Source organism: Augochlora pura, chromosome 11 (assembly GCF_028453695.1).
Source record: "Augochlora pura isolate Apur16 chromosome 11, APUR_v2.2.1, whole genome shotgun sequence".
Lineage (NCBI taxonomy): Eukaryota > Metazoa > Arthropoda > Insecta > Hymenoptera > Halictidae > Augochlora > Augochlora pura.
Window position 1 is genome coordinate 10,971,210 of NC_135782.1, and position 20,454 is coordinate 10,991,663.

The window sequence follows — 20,454 nt, forward strand, 5'->3', positions numbered from 1 at the left end:
TTTGCTTGTTTTTTAGGTTAAGTATCAAAAACAAAACACGCATGAACATTTGACATTCGTGTCACGTTTAGATATAAATAATCGCGGACAAAGCCATCTATCAGAAAAAAACGCAATGACTTTTTGAACAACCCAATAGAAACGTGAAATATTTCATTTCACGAAATAGCTGTCAGTTAGGAAATATTCTTATTCAGAAAAAGCTCCGATATTATTTTAATATGTCTAATTATAATATATCCGACATTATTTTAAATAAAGCAAGCGGTGCGCGATATATGTAAATAATGCAGGTAACGATGTCATTCATTGCGGAAGATTGTTGCATTTGTCGGCGGACTGCCAATGGCTCGTTCATATCTAATGTTTAATTCATTGGTTAATATTGATGACTGACGTAACGAGAATAACTCGAAGGCCTTTCGTGTTTTACAATCTTGATTTATCGTTGATAATGTTGCTGTAACGACAGCGCACATGATTTATAAACGTCATCTATACATAAAACGCATGTGTCACGGATCTAATGTGTTTTTGTCTTTATTTGCAAAATTTATATTATTTAGGTTCGGTGACGTTCAAGAGAGCACAATTATAATAAATAATAGACTTTACAAATTTATAGCTGTCACAATTAATTTATAAACGTGGTACAGCAATATTCATAAATTTATAGTTCTCGCAATTAATCTATAATCGTGGTATAGCAATTTCACAGTAAAATTTGATGTACGTGTAATTATCACAATTAATTTCTAAACATAGTATAACAATATTTATAGTACTTGCTAAATTGATTACAGCAATTTTCACAATTGAATTTGAAATACAATAAAGCAATATACAAATATAACAATTTTCATTTCTAAACACGGTACAACAATGTTAACAGTTAATTTCTAAATATGATATAACAATGTTCATAATTAACTTTTAAATACGATATAACTATATTCACGACTAATTTCTAAACATGGTATCACAATATTCATAGTTACTTGCTAAATTCGTTATAAAAATATTCACAATTAAATCTGAGATACAATATAGCAATATACAGTATAACAATGTTCATTCTTAAACATGGTACAATAATGTTAACAGTTAATTTTTAAATACGATATAACGACATTCACAATTTCTAAACACGTTATAACAATATCCACAAGAAATAACTCTAATTAACAATAATGAATAATTTATCAATTAAATAGATTTAAAATCCTGCTGCAAGAAAATATTTCTATAACATACAATCACAATTCGTAATTATTAATTAACAATTAACAATAGAGATTCTTTAGTGAATCCAAAATGTGTGCAAATGTTAATAAAATTCGAATGTTATTCCTACGATATTTACAATTTGATAGAAATAGCAGCATGGACAAGTTTCTCTTTCTTTCCAGTTCTTATAAATCAGTCTATGTCACTGGAAATCTCTGCACTGTATCAATAACACTTAATTGGCCAATTTCAAGAAATAAAACACAGTTGGAGTTTTATGGATATTGTCGCGGGACAGTGAGCGGTATCGTTCGATCAGCGTAAGAAACGGAGGCGTGAAAACAGGTGGTTGCCCTATGAAAAGAAACTGTGCGCGCCGGCTTTTTCGAAGTTTCCCCGGAAAAATCGACTTTCACTTTGTCACGGGCAGTTAATAAAAAGCGGCGCACGACGGCGGACGGTTATCAAGTGAAATCTCGGATTCCGTGCGAGCGCAAAAAGGGGACGTGTACTACTATTTAAGAAGGAACAAAAGAATCCAACTTATTCCAGCATTTAACGGTGTTCCCCGTACAGTCACTGGAGGAGAAGAATTTCACGCGGTTTGAATACTGAATTAACATTACACTTCGCTTAGTTTTCTTCGTTATACATCTATATTTATATACATACATAATTATATATACATATATGTCTTAGATATTTGAATTTGTTAATTGAGAAAAACCAACGTATTTGTGGTTTTTAAATTATCAGCCTTTGACTCGAAGCAAACAATTCCACTGTTACACTTTTATTTATTGATATTATATTTTTTAGCATTAATAGTCATTTTTTAAACATTATTAGTAGCGTCGGTCATGTTAATTTTGACAGTATTTAGGTCATTTTTTAAAAAGATAACTGGACCAATAGTTAATAATCTTCTCCAGATATCTATTTTAAGTGTGTTTTTAATCATGCTCTTAATCGTGCTCTTAATCATGTACTGTACAGAATAGAAACTACTCTTAGATTGTCAATTACAAAAATGGTATATTACTACCTACCATAATGTATTCAATTTAAAAATTTGTTAATATTTAAAAAAATGTTCCATCGCTCTAAACAGAATATCTTTTTTTTTTTAATATTCGAAAAAGTCGAAACTAGAATTGCATTATTTTCGATTCTCAAAAATAATTAGAAAACATAGTATCCGCGTAGCCCTGTATTTTGCAATGATAATAGATAATTTTTATTTTGCAATATGATTCACAGAGAAACTGTTAAAAATTGATGAAGGAAGACTGTATGAAGCTATTTTAATTACCTGAAAGCGGAATTACTTTCGTGCATGCTATTTAATTTGAAAGTACAACAGAAGTTCTCTTATTGAACATTTACTTTTACAATATTGTAGTTATTCTATTTATTCTATTTTAATGTTATCTGATCATTGTATTACATTATAATAATATTCTATTATCCAAACACTTCGTTCAATTTTCGTGAGATAAGCGTTTTTTATTTTATTGAATTGATTAGAATTTACTATTAAACTGTAATCGGGTGTATGACAATGTATACAGACAATATACATGTATATTAATATAATTAACAGGGTATTGAAAAATTAAACATTCAGATAAGGGAGTATCTGCTATAATTTAATTCAGATGCACAAGATAACTCTTGACTTGTGATCGAACAGAGATCATTTGCATTTGCTTTGGTGATTGATTATTGAAAGGTTCAGCTTCCGTTGCGTCGCTTTCGTTGCAGTAATTATTAAACGATCTGTCATCGGTAATTGCATCGCGGTAGCGCTTAATCGATCGCGATTTTGAACCCGGTGCTCCTTTCCCCGTGACTATTCACTTTCCTACGATTCTTGTTTCTATTTACGGGACGGTAATTACTCGGACGCGTCGCGTCGCGTCGCTCACGGCTACCACATTTACACGGTCCAGAAAGGAGAATTCAATCTGCTTTCACCGAATAACTTATCTCCCTCGCACGAATACCTTTAACCAGCTTCACGCACACGAGCCTTAATGGGGGAAGTTGGATCTCAATCAAAGTTAACAACGAGTGCGTTAACGGTGAATCGTTTCGAAACTCCGAGAATCATGTTACATGGTTCTTAACGACGGTCTAACAACGTTCGTCGCTTTTCGGCTTCTTCTGAGACAAGAATTTGCATTGAAACATTCGAATTTGATTCTTTGAATCTAGACACTTAAACTTGAATATTATTGAATTTGAACTTTCAAATTTAAATTGATAAATATTAACGCTTATATTTAAACATTTGATTTGTTTTTTCGAGTTAAAATATTGATCTTTGGATATTGAACTTGGATGTTGTACTTGAATATTGAATGTTGAATTTTAATTTTGAACCTTCGCATTGAACTTTAATATGGAACTTTTATTTTAATATTACAGTTTAATATTGAACTTTTATTTTAATATTGACGTTTAATATTGAAGTTTAATATTGAACTTTAATATTAAACTTGACTATTAAACTTGAATATTTAAGTTGAATATTGAAGTTGAATATTTAACTTGAATATTTAATTTGAATATTAAAGTTGAATATTGAAGTTGAATATTGAAGTTAAATATTGAAGTTGAATATTTAACCTTAATATCGAACTTAAGTATTGTATTTTAACTTTCGAATTTGAATTTTTAAATATAAATTACTAAATATCATTTTTCGAATTCGCATATTTGAAATTGGGCACATAACACGTAATTAAGGGTGCATGATTTGGTGATGAAATATTTCAATTGAATCCGCATCCGAGTTTTTACATCAAACAAAGAAATTATTTTTAAAGTCGAATAGCGTCGCGACATTTTTTTCTATGAGCAACCGTTTCCAAGAAGAATGTACAGAAAGAAAGTATGAAAGAGGAAACAGGTCATCGAAGCCATGCCAAGTGCGCTTGCATACAGAGACATAAGCTGATTGACCTTATATGTCTGACCACATGTTCTCGTTGACATAATGATAGGCGTACGAATCGCCTGAAACCCTGACATCAGAAATGACGTAAATAACGCCATAATAAGCAGGATACACAGTTGAATGAAAACAAGCACACGTAATTACTTAAAACGTTACCATGTACATCATTCGCTAAAAATAAGTTCTGATACGATTGTTGTACAATGGTTCCAATCATAACATTTAAACGAAAAGTATTTTTATATTTTATGTTATTTTTATAGGATAAATCTAAAAACTAACAACATCCTGTTTTTTATAGAAATATCTCTATTCACATATTTATTTGAAAGGGAAACTTATTCATTTTTATATTATTTAGCATACGGTTCTTGCAAGTAAAGATATTGTTACGAACTACATCTAAGAAATGTTTATTTAGTTTTAAATTTATAAGAAAAATATGATATTATACAGTTTTATTCAACTGTAATTTATTTGGGAAATAATAATTATTATGTAGCAGATTTTATGCAATTGTGAGAAAAATTATAATCGAAAAACAAAGCAGCGTGAACTAAAGAAGAAACAACATATAATTATTCGACATCTTTATTTCGTTGCACATGCATATAATAAAGATCGCCAAAGATCTTAATAAATTTATGTTTGTTATTCTTATGAAGCAGTACAAAACGCTGCCTTTGTTGCTCCGTAATCGTAGTCTTGAATTAATTGAATTGATTATTATTGCATTATACTATTGAATTGATTATTATTGCATTATACTATTGAATTGATTATTATTGAATTATACTATTGAATTGATTTCTAGTCTTAGAATTGTTTAAAAAAACACATATCTAATAAACTCTGCTTACCATTGCGGACAATTTATATTATGAATAAGTATTAATTTAATAATTAATTAGGATGAATACACTTGACCGCATCTAATTGCAAACATTTGCGTGTTTCAGCTACATTGGAGAAATGGGAAACGCTATCCACTAAGGTCGAAGAAGCGCAAATGTCCCGAACACTTCAGCACGAATTAACAGCTTTACGTGCGGAATTCAAAGCGGCCCACGACAGACTCTTCTCGTACGAAATCGTTTTGGAGCAACCCCACGTAGTGGACGAGCAGATTAACAGAATTACGGTAAGAATATCACATTTGTATGGCTGCGTATAAGGAACTTGCAAGTCGATACTTTCAGCCGTCTATTTCATAATAGGCTGACATACTTACGAAGATTTATTAAGGGTTAAAATGGAACGAAAAGCCTTGAAAAATGACCCGTCAGTATGCACGAATTTTCTTGCCAGAAGCTATACCATGTCTCCGCGTTTCTCATCTCAAATGAATTTGTTGAATTAATTTTGATCTTTTGTTGCTGAGATTTTGTTTATCGTTGGCATAATTTTAGTAATTTTTATACAGGGTGCTTTTAACATGGTCAAACGTTTCACCGTATATTCTATAGGAATAATTTAAAAAATAATATCAGGTAAAGTCGACGGTAATAAACTAATAGCTTTTTAAAAATTGAAATTATTCAAGAGCTACAATAACTTATTCACAATACAGAACATTATATAGATTAAAGTAATCTGATAAGTTTATTCGAAGTTTTTCTTTATCAGAAAATTAACAAGCTTCATTTAAACAAAGTGTTAAAACACCGATGCGAATGAAATAAGAAATGTGGATCTACAGAAAGAGTGTTTAAACAAATTTCCATCCCCAAGAATTTAGAAATGTCAGAGCTACCTGGTATTTTTTATTCGCGAATTCGAAATAGCGTGATTTTACTAACACCATAGATATTGGCTAAGAAAACGTTAGAAAAATATTAAGTAGCAAGCAATAAAAGATTACAATCGTCACTTTAAATGTCGAGCAAACAATTTTATACAATTTTAATAAAATATAATTAAATCTAACTTGACTCTTGCAATTAGGAAGAAATTAATCCAAAATGACACACTAAACGAGATACAGAATTAATTGTTTAAATTAATTAAGAGTGAGCGTGAAGGTAACTTGCTGTCGGTATAAAATCTTGGACAACCTGTTTTACCATTCGCAGTCAAGTTCTACTAAAAATAGCCTAAGTTGTTACAGAATGTTTATAATTACTTAGTACAAGACTAAAATTAGATGCTTATATTTCAGAATCAATATTCTAAATTATATCTGATTATGTCAAAGGCAGTTTTAATAATGTAAAATGGATTTCTTTGACTGAGGGGTTTGCATCGAGGATAAGAGTAGTGATTGTCGGTAACATACATCTGAGTCGGTAAATGAATTCTTCTCTGTTGGTAGTATTCTTCATAGGGTAATAGCAAGTTGGCAGATAATGAAGAGTATTCCTCTATCCAATTTTGTGTAGCATAGATCGCGCTAATATATCCATTTCCTACTTGAAAAAATAATAACGGGGTAAATAAGACATAATAACAGGGCTAATTATAGAAGTATCCAATTTTGACAATAAGTATGTGGTTCTTTGTTTCGTATATGTAAAGTTTCATAATGTTATAAAGTAGAAGTATCAATAAATTTTTTAATTTATTTACCTTTGAAGCTGATGGTTTTGTTAACTTTTTACACTCGAAGCTATTTTAATTGTAAATGTAAAATAACTTTCCTGGTTATAGTATTTTTATTTTACGTAACCAAGTGCATTATATACACATATATATATATATATATATAAATAAAATTAATTTTTGTAACTCATACCAATAGTTTGACTTTTAAGAATTTCCTAAATTAAAATTTTGTTAATATAAACATTATTTTGGAACGTGATAGACCAATTTTAGTGGAGCCTCAATGGCATCACTCGAGTGCAAAGGATTAAGCGGTACAATAAAAATTTGTTAAAGGCTCATTATCAATTTTTACTGTGAATATTAGATGTTTTTGCTTAACATACTGATACAGAAATAAATTAAAACTATCTACTGTGTTATTTTTTATGTAAAATTTGTTCTAGAACACATTAATATTTTATCCATTATAATTACATTGCAAAACTTCATACAAAATACCTTTTCAAGATGATTACTAAAATTATATAAAAATAAATTATTATCTATGATATTTATTGACTGTTCCGGAAAGTCGAATGTCTTCTCTTCTGCTGGATGAATACGAGGCTAAAGTATAAAGAATTCTTGCATTTTTATTGTTTGAAGCATGTGTTAATGGTGAAATATAGGAGTAATGGTGGTAGAAAAAGGTAGGAGAATTTCCAGAAATTGTCTACGTGATGTTCACGCACGGACCATATGAATAAGATGAAGTAAGCCTAATCACGATAAGGTGATACCTAAAACCCTTGGGGAATCAAGAGTAACCGCCTTCTTGGCAGACCACATTAATGTTACAATCTGTAGCTAAATTAGAGTATGTAATCTACTTTTAGGTTATTGTTAAGTTTGTTATTTTATTATATAATACCAAAAATGTGGTAGTTTGGATACCATAGCTATAGATGGACATATGTATTTTGCACATTGTGTTTAAAAAGTGTCGTCCAACGATATAACATAACCCTTATTTCCTGACCCTTATTAGAGGGTCGCTAGGCTTATCGAAGTGGTGTATAGTTTAAGTGCCCCTTGCGTCTTTAGTATTGCATCGCATTTTGGCGAATAGTTTCATTAAATAATGTATAAATTATCTATATAATTCATGCAATATTTTGATTAATAGTTAATACGTTGCTAGGTGGTCCAGACTATGTCATAATGTTTCTAAATATTGTTTCTCATAAGTCGGATAAAAGGAACTACTACCCTCCAAAATATAATACAACATTAGTAACTCCATACGGCATCGTGCCGGCAATCAAAAGGTTAATAAATCAAGCGTAGGCGCTGTCCTTAACACGTGTTCACACGACGTACACCTATCTAGGCCATTCGACCTCGTTCGAAGCGATTCGACGAAAACATTCCCCAATCGATCACCGATCTTAAAATCCGAGCAATTAGCTCTTCGCGTACCATATTTCCGCGCGCAAATCTCGCGGCCACCCGCCCGAATCCAAATCCCTGGTCAGCCGCCGATTCGGAAGAAACACCGATCGTTCCAACGAAACCGTCCGTGTCCGACGGAGGTGGTCCAGCGTAAAAGTTAGGCAGTCGCGCGCGGGGCACTGTGGGAACTCGGAAGATCGAGGACTGGGCCGAGATGAAAGTAGGCGAAATAGAGGCAGGAAAAGGCACGCGGGATGGAGCGCGGCGGGGGTGTAAGAGACGAAACCGTGGAGAAAGGCGGAGGTGTTCGGCGAACGCGCACGAAAGGGAGGAGAGAGAGAGCATAAAGGGTGGGGCGGAGGGCGAGCAGTCAGGAGGCAAGGATAGAGGCAGAGAGTGGCGTAAAAGCGTAGTCGTGTCGCACGTACGCTCGTCTGACGGCGACGTGCTCCGCATCACAACTCGGGAGCGGAACGCCGCGCCGCGCCGCGCCGGCGAACCTGGCCAACCCTCCGAGTTCTCCACCCCCTCGGAGGCATCCCCTGCCAGCCCTCTGGACCCCTCTCTCGAACCCTCTGGAACACCCTCGTCGCCTCCTCCCTCCTTTCTCCCGTTTCTCCCTTTTCCTTTCTCCGTCGTCCTCGCTCGCACGCCCGCGCTTCCTCGTTCAGTCATTTTCTCCGATTCTCCTCTCCCGCGGAGCCTCTCCTCATTTTCGCCTTTAGACTCCTACACCCCGTCCCCTCCTGCCCCTGCACCCCTCGCCGGCCTTTTTCCCTTCCCGTGCCTTCTTTTCCGCGTTATATCTCTTCTTTTCACATTTTTCTTCCCTTTTTCTCTTTCTCTTCCTCTCTATATTTATATGACTCCTTCTTTGCTTTCTTTTTCTTCTTTTCGCTTTCTTTCGTCTTTATCTTCGCTCTTTCTCTTTGATCTTTCTTTCTCTCTCTCTATCTCTATCTATCTATCTATATGGCTCTTTACTTCGCTTTCTTTTTCTTCTTTTCGCTTTCTTCTGTCCTTATCTTCACTCTTTCTCTTTTCTCTCTCTCTCTCTCTCTCTCTCTCTCTCTCTCTCTCTCTCTCTCTCTATGTTATGCCCTCTCTCACACTTTTCATCTCGCTCTTACCCTCGATTTCTTTCCCCTTTTCGCTTTCTTTTTGTTTGTTCCCTCTATTTTCTGTTACTTTCTTTGCTCTCTTTTTTTCCCAGTTTTTCGAGGTTGCATTTTCTTTTTCGTTTTGTATCGCGCTCTATTTCTTTCCACCCTTATTTTTGCTTCTCTCTCTCTCTCTCTATCTATTTTTTGTTTCTTTCTTCGTCAACTCTATATCAATCTTATCTCGATATACAGAAACAGAGACAAAGATCCCGCGCTAATCGTCGCTCGTTTCCATCTCGCTCTCTTCTCCGCTTTCTTTCTCCTTTTCCCTCTTGTGTGCTCCTTTCTTCTTTGTCTCTCTCTCTCTCTCCTTTTCTCTACATCTCCCTTTCCCTCGCACTCCACGTCGTTCATTTCCGCCTTTCCGCTCTTTTCCGCGTTCTGTCTCTCCTTTTCGCACTTTTCCCAGCCCCGTCTCACTTTTTCCAAGTTTCCTCGCTCTCTCTGTTCTGCGGCGTCTACGCCGAGCATCCTCCCCGCAGCATACCCAGCATCCCTCCCGGCCTCATTGCGAAGACCAAACACATGCTCCCTATCTATCATCAAGATGTATTAGCGTCCAACATTTGCTGGGTGAACTCGTCGCTGTGCTGCATTATGCAGGAGGCGCGACTCGGCGCGCGAGTCCGTCTAGCCACCGAAACCCATCCCGATCCGCCGCGTCGAACCCGGACCACCTCCTTTTTGTTTTACATGTTCTCGCGTGCCGCCTGCTAACCGGTCCACCTCGCCAATTGTTCCGCGGCAAGTGTGCCCATCCTGGCCAAAAAGTGCGCCGTTTCTTTCTCTTTCCCCCCCTTTATTTCTCTTTCTTTCTCTCTCTCTTTCTTTCTTTCTTTCTCTTTCTCTCCGGTCAACCCTCCGACACGTGACAGAATGCACTTTCGGATGCACTCGTCTACGCGTCACAGGATTTACTTAATCCGTTGCGCTACTCGAAAGCTGATATGATCACTGCCACTGAAATCGAGCGACCCTTTGTACACTATTTTCAAGAATACTTTCCTCAGTGGACTGGTTCACGTGTCGAAGACTTCGTACTGAAACTGTTGTATTCCTTAACCCCTTGCCGTACTTTGACGAGTCCGACTCGCAATGGATATTACTGGTAATAAATAATTAAATATTGATGTTATTGTGTTCTTTAAATTTGGAATCAAATTCTAATCCCCTGATATTAATATTCAAGCATAGAAACAAATTCAGGCACGGAATAAACATTAATGTTCTGTCCCTTCTAAGAAATTGCGCCAATTGAAAAATTCCTAATTGCAGTGACTGTGAAGAAAATGGTACGTCAAGGGGTTAACACTAAACCTACCGAGCTTGAACAGTGGCTACGCGTTTTGCTTTAGAAAAATGGCAAGTCTGGATTTATTTAGACTTTTTGCCATTTGTATTATCATTTATGCTCCAATCGCGATATCGATTTAATAATTTCGTATGTAAAAGTCTTTATAATCTAAAAAATTTTGAAAGAAAAAGTGTGGAATCGATCATTTTGACTGACTTGGTAGGTTTAGTGTTAAAATTGTCGGTTTTAATGTTGTTTGCTTTAATCCTTCACTGTTATACTTAATGTGAACACGTGCAATGGTGAGTATCATTCTAGGCTCTATGTAAGTTTATTATTATTATTGGTATCTCAATGAAAATTTGATAAAATATCGTATCTGTATATGTTTATTTTATATTATTTTCAATATAGGAACAATATAAAGAATATATTGTCAAGTCTTTTTTAAATGTACTAACTAAAGAAGGTTATCTACAGTGCTTTCAATAATTATGAACTGAAAGTAACTTCTAAAAATATAGAGATATGATATTTTTGTTAAGTTGTTTCAATATCACTAAAAATGCAACGATTACTATGAATCTATAATTGTACACATCACTGTACTCAGTCCAGTTTTTAAGGAATTGTTATGGAAAAATTAACAATAATACTGTGACTTAAAACTTCGAGAACATAGTTTGCTCTCAAGTATATTGAATGAAATCTTGATTTCATACTTCTCATGAAAGTATCACTGTCTCCAAGAAAAGAATGTGAGACATTTTGATCCATGCGACAGCATATATATATATGTATTACTAATTATCCACTATGTTAAACATATTTTCAGTCACGTTAACGTAATGGTGTCTCGTTTGTTTAATAATTTATCACAACTTTAACCCTCCGCTGTCGCATGGATCAAAATGTCTCACATTCTTTTTATATATATATATATAATGAATACATAATTAATATAAGCTATAAACTCTTGTATACACCATCAATCCTCGTATCCACGCATCCTTTATTAATACATTAACAATGCTGTGATTGCTCTTACACTAATTCACACTAATACAATCTAAAAACCACTCACAAAAATTGCTGAAATTTCGAACGCTGCCTCACAATAGAAAAAAAAGGAATAGTGAACGTTAGGAATTCTGGAGTAGGGGATGAAACACGTTCTAGAGCCATGATCACCGCTCGAAAGTTGACGCCCCTAGAGCACTCATTTATTCCTCTTCCAAAGCAGACGGGTTGGCCATTTATGTTTAGTTTACGGAGCCATCTGGCAAGAGGTTCTAAACGTTTAATTAACGAAGAAAAAGGAATCGCGGCCGAGTCAGGATCGGTTCGGTTTCCGACAAGCGAAAAGTCGTCCCGCAAGTTTATCGATCAACCGGCCTCCTCCGAATTCGCTCAGGGCATTAAGTACCCGCGGTACACTTCTTCGGAAGCAAGTATACAAATTACATTGTGCCCATCCCGGGACCCCATGAAAGCACCGACATCGGGGACCGACGACATCACCGTGGTCGGGTCGCGGTACCCGCGTCTACGGTAGCGAAGAAAAGAGGAGGCGAATTAGCTTTTTGCTCGGAGTGATTCTGACGTGCGGTGCGCGCGCGGGGCCCGCTAGTATTTTAATTGCTCGGGCCGTATCGCGAGCGCGGGCTTTTTAAAGGCCGCCGGGCGGGGCAAGAAAAACGGCGTAATGCCCGAACGATCGCGCCGAATAAAGGCACGCGGCCACTCGAAATAGCTTGTTGGTACGTATCGACCGGCCGGCTAACGAGCTTCCGAGTCGAAAGCCTTTCGCGATTAACCGCGCCGCGTATACGGGGCCCACGCGGCTTCCTCCTCACGGGCCTCTCCACCTCGCGGCGTACGTCGTCGAATCTGTATACCCGGCCTCTCTCGTTTACGATCTTAAGCTGCCTGCAAGTTCGTTACCCGCGGACGCACGCGGAATCCGAATGCCCCGGACTCGATAATCGCGGAGCCGGTGCCGACGATAACCGGGGGCCCCCTTGCCGCCGATAGGGCAGAGCTTTTATCGATACTCGAACATAGTTGAACGATAACCCCCCATCCACGGTTCTACTCACTCATTCTGCTTTCCGCACTTTCCCTCGTACGGACGAGCTGCTCGCGGATCGTCGCGGAAATTCTGCGACGGCAGCAAGTGCGTTATTACCTTACTCGTTTCAAGAATTATTTTTCCGACTTTTATATTAACCCTTTCTACTCGAGACTGTTTTAATTTTTAAACGAAGACGTTTGATTTAACGTATTTTATCTGATATTTATTAGTTTATTTTTATTTGATTTTTACTAGTTTATTTTTATTTGATTTTTATTAGCTTATTTTTATTTGATTTTTATTTGACTTTTATTAGCTTATTTTTATTTGGTATGTGTGTGATTGTAAACGTATGCTTGTAAGAGATATGTATTATTTGACAATTTGTCGACTGTAGAGAAATTTTGTGATGTTAATATTCTTTCGATAATTGTGTAGCAATGTTTTTTTGAGTGGAGTCGGAGATGTCACTCGAGCGTAAAGGGTTAATTAAGAAGATCGAGGTTTCGATTAGTGTGTTTCAAGCACTCGTTGATATGTTCGATTGATTATATTATAATATTTATAGTGGTAGTTATTTATTTATGTAAAAAATATAGTGTATATAGTAGCGTATATAATAATATAATATAAAGTATATAATACAGGAAAATGTAGTAGACGAGAGATTTTATTATTTGTCAGAAAACAATATGTTTTATTATATGTCAGAAAAGTTCATTTAGAATTATAGTTAAAATGGCTTCGAGTGCAAAGGGTTAAATCTATTTTAAATAATTTCCTGATGTATTAAATCTACTTTAAATAATTCCCTGGTGTATTAAATTGATTGAAATCAATATCCTAACGTATTAGATCCATTTCTAATAATTTCCTTACATACTAAATTTACTTTAAATATTTAAACTAGATAAGAATATTTATCGACGTACAGGATTTGCAATCTTCTCCAAAAAGAAGTTTTACGAAAGAAAACACAGCAGAAGTACCCTTCTCAATAGCAATTGACACATCGCAGACACGTCGACATTGATTTGTGGACCAATATCCTCGCAAAAGGGATCTCTGAGCAGCGTTTATCGTGCCTCGTTCCAGAAAAAGAAGTCACGGGGTCAGTTGGTATTGTGCTACTTCGAACGACCCTCTAAATCATTGCATCGCTCTAGTTTGATTTGTACCGAGGCAGCAAGTAATCTTTCGAAATTCCTCCGATATAGGAGATTGCATAATAACGCATACGCAAGGTCTACGAAGTTTGGATTAGAACTTTGATCCACACAGATCAAACCAGAACTTCGAACGAGATACACGTAACTAAGACTTTGACCAGTTTAAATTAGTTTAGAACGTACAGGCGCGAACTTTGAACAGTTGACGTTACGCCGGAACTTCGCTACCAACTATTCTCCGCCGAATGGAAGTCTCTGTCACGAATTGGATTTTCTAAATATGGCTTTATTAACCCTTTGCCATACTTTCGAAAGTCTGAGCCGTGGTGATTTATTTATCACTGATTAAGTATGAATGTTATTTCGTTCTCTTGAGCTTGAATCAAATTTTGATTTCTCAAAATGACAATTATCTGCACAGACTTTATATTTAGAAATAATTATTTTAGACAAAATAAAACACTGATATAATATTTCTATATAAATATAATATTTATTATATACTCGGTTATATATTTCATTTATCTATAATGTCATATATGTTTACAATATCAAAATGACAAAGCAGCAATAGCGTCGTAGGACTAAAAATATTACGCGCAAGTTAGAAGTTTACTCCGCGGAAGGGTTAAATACACGAAAATCGATTTTTCAGAAGCTTCAACCCCTAAACAGATACTAATTAATTTTCATATGAGAAACTATTCCACGTAGAGGCAAATATTAGAGCGCATGCATCGGATAGGAGGAATTATAGAGCGAAAGTTTCTTAAAACCGGAAGCGTCGGCTAAATTGTGCCGTCCTCGAGCAAGTTTATCGGGTCGATCAAACGTCCGGGGTGGGGGGTTACCTCTTAAATTTTCGGGCCGACGAGAATATTTCAGGTGGAACAGAATCGATTCCGGGTAGTCGGATAATCCGGGATCGCAAGTGAAAAAGTTCGCCGTGTCGCACATTTTAACCAGAAAACGAGTCCGTACAGACGTGCCGATGCGGTGCAGCCGCAGTGGAACGAAACAACCTATTTCCTTGGACATCATCGGCCGAAATCGATCGTAGACATTTCTACTTTGTTAAATCTTTAACAAGCGATCGTAGCATAAGAAAGTAAAAAGAAATTTTATTCTGGTTAAATTGGCATGTTATCCAGTTGCTCAACTTTGGATAATTATTTCTTAAATTCTATTAGTTTATAAGCTCTCAATGTTTTACGTATTGCTGGGTATTTTATTAAAAGTGATTTTCTATAAATAAATATTTAGTTTAAAGTTCAACGTTTAATTGTGATCTAGGAAAATCGATTATACTAAATTTAGTATATTTAAGCTAATTATACCTGTGAAGAAAAGGAAGAAAAGAAATAAAAGGACAATATCATTTAACGATTTGGCTGACTGTTATTATATAGGTTTATACGAGGCTGTTATTATTGTATGCATCTACGACAAAAATAAGTAGATAAAACATAGAAAAGTGGCGCTACTAAATAAATTAAAAAATTCCATTTTGTTATTTAGATCTTATTAAAATCATACAATACAACAATAAACATCTCTTTAGTTCTTGTTTCTTGCAATCGACGCTTAAAAAATTTTAATTTTAAATAGAATTTTATTTGCAATGAAATTCCCAATCGGGAACGGTATACACTGGATGGTTAACATAAGCTCGCGTTGGTAAATAAGTATGTAAACGTCTTTTCGGATAGAACAACTATATCGCAAAATATCGGCAATAAATATCGGTCGACGATGTCCAAGAAAATAGGTGTTTCGTTCCCCGGCGTGGCGGTGGCGGCGGCGTAGCGCGAGCGGTCCGCGAATCGATTACCGGTTGGACGACGATCGTCGGCGACCGAGTGTTTGGGATGCACGACGGCCGGCGAAAAGCGCGACGGAATGAGCGAGTGCAGCGTGGCGCGCGAATCCGAATGGAATGTCCCCGCGTGTATTATGCATTCGTAAACAGGCTTCAATCGAGCCAGCGGGCAGACTATTGGCGGCAAGGCTGGGCCTCCGCGTGTGCTGCGCGACGCGTCGGTCAGCACCAACCCGTCGACCCGACGCTGATTACGTTATTGCGTAATTCCAGACGAAACGCGACGGTGCCGCGCGTTTTGATATTCCGCTCATTAGCGATCGTTCGCACTTAGCGACGCGTGAGTCGCCTGTGGAGAAGCGTCCAATGCGGCGACCCGTGAGAAAACTACTATCCCCGTGTCTAGCTCTAGGCGATCGGCATCCACTTTTCATGCAGACGGCCGAGAGACATCATCGTTCCGACGACTGCGATACGAGCCGTGTGTCGCCCGGAAATACAACCCTCCTTGTGTAACCGTACGGCGAAACAATTGAGTCTATTGTTAGCCCTTTACGGGCGAGACGCGTCGTTTCCAACGCGTTCGCGGGAAACAAAAATTTGAATGAGCTGCAGAAATAGACGGGTCTATTGGTAGACAGAATTATTCTTAACCTCTTGCGCTGTAATAGCGAATCAGACTCGTGACGAACATTTCGTATATAATTTAATGAATACGATTGCCAATCGTTACTATTAACCTTTTGCACTCGAGTGGCGACTCTGCGGCGCCATTAAAATCGTTGTGACACGTTCCAAAATTGTTTTCAATAGATATCGCCAAAGCTTAGATTTCAAAATTGTTAAAGGAGCAACTGTTATATGAGTCACAAGACTCAATTTCATATGCATAAAATAAATATTGGTATATAAAATGGAAACAATAAAAGTTAGAAAAATTATTATAGATTTGCAATTGAAAACACAAATAAACAAATGAAACAAAATTTGAGTGTTCCCGTCACTAAAGTCTTAATGATGAAAAAGTACTAATGAACACAGTTCTGAAAAAAGTCGTAGCGCAAGGTGTTAAACCATTGAAGTATATAATCATTTTCAAAATTGCATGCTATATAGAGTAGAATATATGCTAATGCGGCTTATTGGATTGAGTGTTCAAAATTTTGCATCTTAATGAAAATAAATGTTATGGTGTTCACGTCCGTGAACGTGTTAAACGTCAGATTGTTACCACAATGCAGATGAGTGGCAACAGTGTCACCAGAAATTTATGTTAATTAAACTTGACAAAACATTTTTATAAGAAATTTCACAAAGAATTAGAAATTTGAATTAAAATAAAACGAGTTAATTGTACAAAGAGTTAAAAATTTGAATGTAGAAAATTGAGGAATTTTGTAGAGAATTATTTTTGTATAAATTAATAATAAATAACCTATTTATAAAATGAACAATAAGAAACTTAAGACGATTATAATAGTTATAAAAGCAATATTTGCATCTTCGAAGATTTTGAAACGATTTCAGTTGTTGCATTAATTTTCTGTAACTGTTTCAATAATTTTTTTTCGAACAATAATTAATCGTCCATGGGGAATGTTCAATAGTTATACCTCTCGACGTACAAGTAGCAAATATCTCCGGAACTCAATGCGAACAAAATGCTGCCCTTCAATTTCGTGGATAAACTTTTTAATCCCACGGAGCGCCTGCAATCCTAAAAAAAATACCTTAAATCCTGTGGATCTAATGCTCGATTCATAAAACACATACGCAACAACCTGTCCGCGATTCGACGGCAGAAACCTAATCCCTGGCACGCTTTCTCCACCCTTTCTAAAGCTTGCCGCAGTGGTGGGTCAACCCTTGTTCTATGTACCTACCGGCGCACCTACGATTCTCTTGCGCCCTTTGTACCTTCTACCCTTTAACTGTGGCGTATTCTCGGATAGAAGTATCAATAGAAACGAAGCGAAATGGACAAATCAGTCGCTGTGATTGACTGTTGCATCGTCAAGATGGTCGTAAAGGAAGAAATTGAATATTAACACATTAAAGGCGGGGGATCTTGACTCGTTTTTCGCCCTAGAGCGGGCGCTATTTTGTGTAATCATAAAAAAATTAGTCTTACAAAAGTTTATTTAAACTCTTAAAACTACAAGAAATATTAAAAAGGAACTAAAAACTAATAAATCGTAGTACTACGACTCCCGCCTCTAATGTGTTAATAATGAATAGCGAGCTTCATTTGACGAATACAATGTTTAACGCAATGATAAATTGATGCAATGTAGCGAAAGTGTAGCTGACGCAAATAGCGAGGTTGTAGTTCGCGAAATATAGGGAGCGTATATTTACGTTTTTTGTACATGTTGGTAGACTTGTAAGAGCGTTTATTTGCCCATTTCGTAGTTAAAGGGTTAATAGTGATACAAATCTAGATTTTGAAGTAGTTCATTGTCTGGGAATATTAATTATTTATCAATCAAACATGTTGTAGTAGTCAGAGGTACATGTTACATTTTACAATTTGTAAATTGTACTATTGATACTTTGTAGGAGGCATACTGCACATTTAGGGGTGTTATATTTTGGTAAAAACTGCAAAAAGTTCTTGTAAATGTTAACATATTTTAGTCTACCTAATTATAGTTAAGGAAGAAGAAAGAAGTAAATTAAATTAATTAAATTAACTATAATTAGAAAACAGATTAGTCCTTTGAGAACAAATGTTGATATATTGATATAAGGGTGGTACATCTTATTAGTACATTAGGTAGTACATCTCATAGGCTGTATAAAGCTACTTAGAGCTAAAATGGTATAAATCTTTTGCTGGGTTGATTGAATGTTATTAAATTATACTTAATTTACCATTTCATTAAGTTTTTTGTATTATTTCAAGTTGAAGTTTGAAAATGGAGCATTATTTATTGCATTTTACAGAGCTTTTAATCCATCCTTCATTATCCACAAATTAATTTCTTTAACTTACAGTAATTGTTCTTATAAATATATAGCGTTAAGAATATCTAATTAAAGACAGGAAAACCGTACCAATACAATAATAGAAACAAATAATAGAAACATACTATGTTCCTATCTATTGGATTGCTAACTAAGTGATGGCAAATTTTTCAATAGATGGTCTTAGTACATTCTTTTATTTTTATCAATGTGTTCGAAGCATCTTACCTATATTGTTTTCTTGTTTAAACTTCTTCCACCTATAATTTAGTAAAAACATTGCATCGAAGAGTTATTTAGTTTCGTTTTTATCACTGTTCAAAAATGAAAGAACAAGATACGCATTTCAGACCGATATTATTCTATTATTTCCAAAAAGACAAGAACGCATCGCAAGCACACAAGAACTAATGTGCCGTATATGGTAACAAAACCTTGAAAAAATCGCAGTGTCACAATTGGATAAACTTTTACTTTTAAGCAAGAATTTTGAATTTCCCTTCTTATTCAAACTCCTCAATCGCTAAATTGCCAGTCCAATATTCTGTCACGCGTGGACGGATTTCATGGGTACGATATCGCGCGGCCGCGACGCTGGCACGTTCTTCCCGCCTTAAACGTGCCCGAACAAGCCGGCGGCGTTAAAAAGTTCACAGAGGAAATTAGACAACACGTGTTGCTTAGCGAGCCGTGGTTAACACGTCGTCCGACAAACATATAAACACGGAACGGTACTCGCCGTCCAGGCATACATATTTCGGTAAAAAGCCGGTCCGCGTCCGCGCCCGCGCCGGGGTACCCGTCTCCGCTCATAGGCATGCAGCGACCGAACGCCGGCCGACCGCTTTGTATACCGAATTCGAATCAATTGATTGGCTGTTGATTGGAAATTGAATTAGATCGGAATGTGCGTGTCTGCGGGAGCTGGGCCGAGGGGTAGCCGAAGCAGAGAGGGTGAGAGAGGAAGAGAGAGAGAGAGTGAGAGGGGGAGAGGGAGAGAGCCCGGATCCGGCGAGGGCTGGAGAGAGATAGGGTTGCTCCACAACGGTGCCGGTGCCCGGGTTAGGGTCCCAAAGGGAAGGAGGCAATGTGGGTGGTTACGGAAGAGGGGTACGGGCACGGAGCGGCTGCTTCTGGCTTCGCAATGTGCCCGGAATACCAATGCCAACCACTTTTCGTTGCGACCGCTGTCGGACAGTGGCGCAAACCGGCGTCGTTCTTTCTCCTCTGTTTCTACCCCCATTTTATCTTCGTCTCTCTCTCTCTCTCCCTCTCTCTCTTTGTTACAACGTTTTACATCCTATCCCGCACTTCGCGTCTTTTTAGTGCTTTTCGATTTCTTCCTTTTCTTAGTTTTCTATCACCGTATTGGGGCCATCCTTAAAAATTTAGTTTCTAACTAGCTTAAAACCCCTTGCCGTACCATCTTCTTCATAGTTACTGCGATTAGGAATTTTTGAATTGACATAATTTCTTAGAAGGGACAGAACATTAACCCTTTGCATTCGAAGCCATTTTTACTGTAATTCTGTAATAATTTTTCTGACGTACAGCATTTTCATTTTATATGACAAAATGTTTTTCATGCATATGAAATTGAATCTTGTAATCCATGCGATAACAGTTATACTTTTAATAATTTTTTTAAAAATTATTAAAGTAAATATTATTTGGGAATGTACCGTAACAATTTTAGCGGTGCCTCAGAGTCACCATTCGACTGCAAAGGGTTAACATCTATTCCGTGTCTGAATTTACTCGAATACTTAAATATTAATAACAAGGGATTACAATTATATTCCAT

The 20,454-nt window shown here is 36.4% G+C and overlaps 1 protein-coding gene across 1 annotated transcript in view; it reads left to right on the forward strand.

Moving 5' to 3' along the window:
• LOC144477162 (klarsicht protein-like) overlaps positions 1-20,454 on the forward strand; it is a 126,081-nt gene that overhangs the window by 70,030 nt on the left and 35,597 nt on the right. Inside the window, exon 11 of the mRNA XM_078194650.1 lies at positions 5,149-5,330. Within this exon, the coding sequence (XP_078050776.1) occupies positions 5,149-5,330 (182 nt within the window). The remainder of the gene's footprint in view (positions 1-5,148; positions 5,331-20,454) is intronic.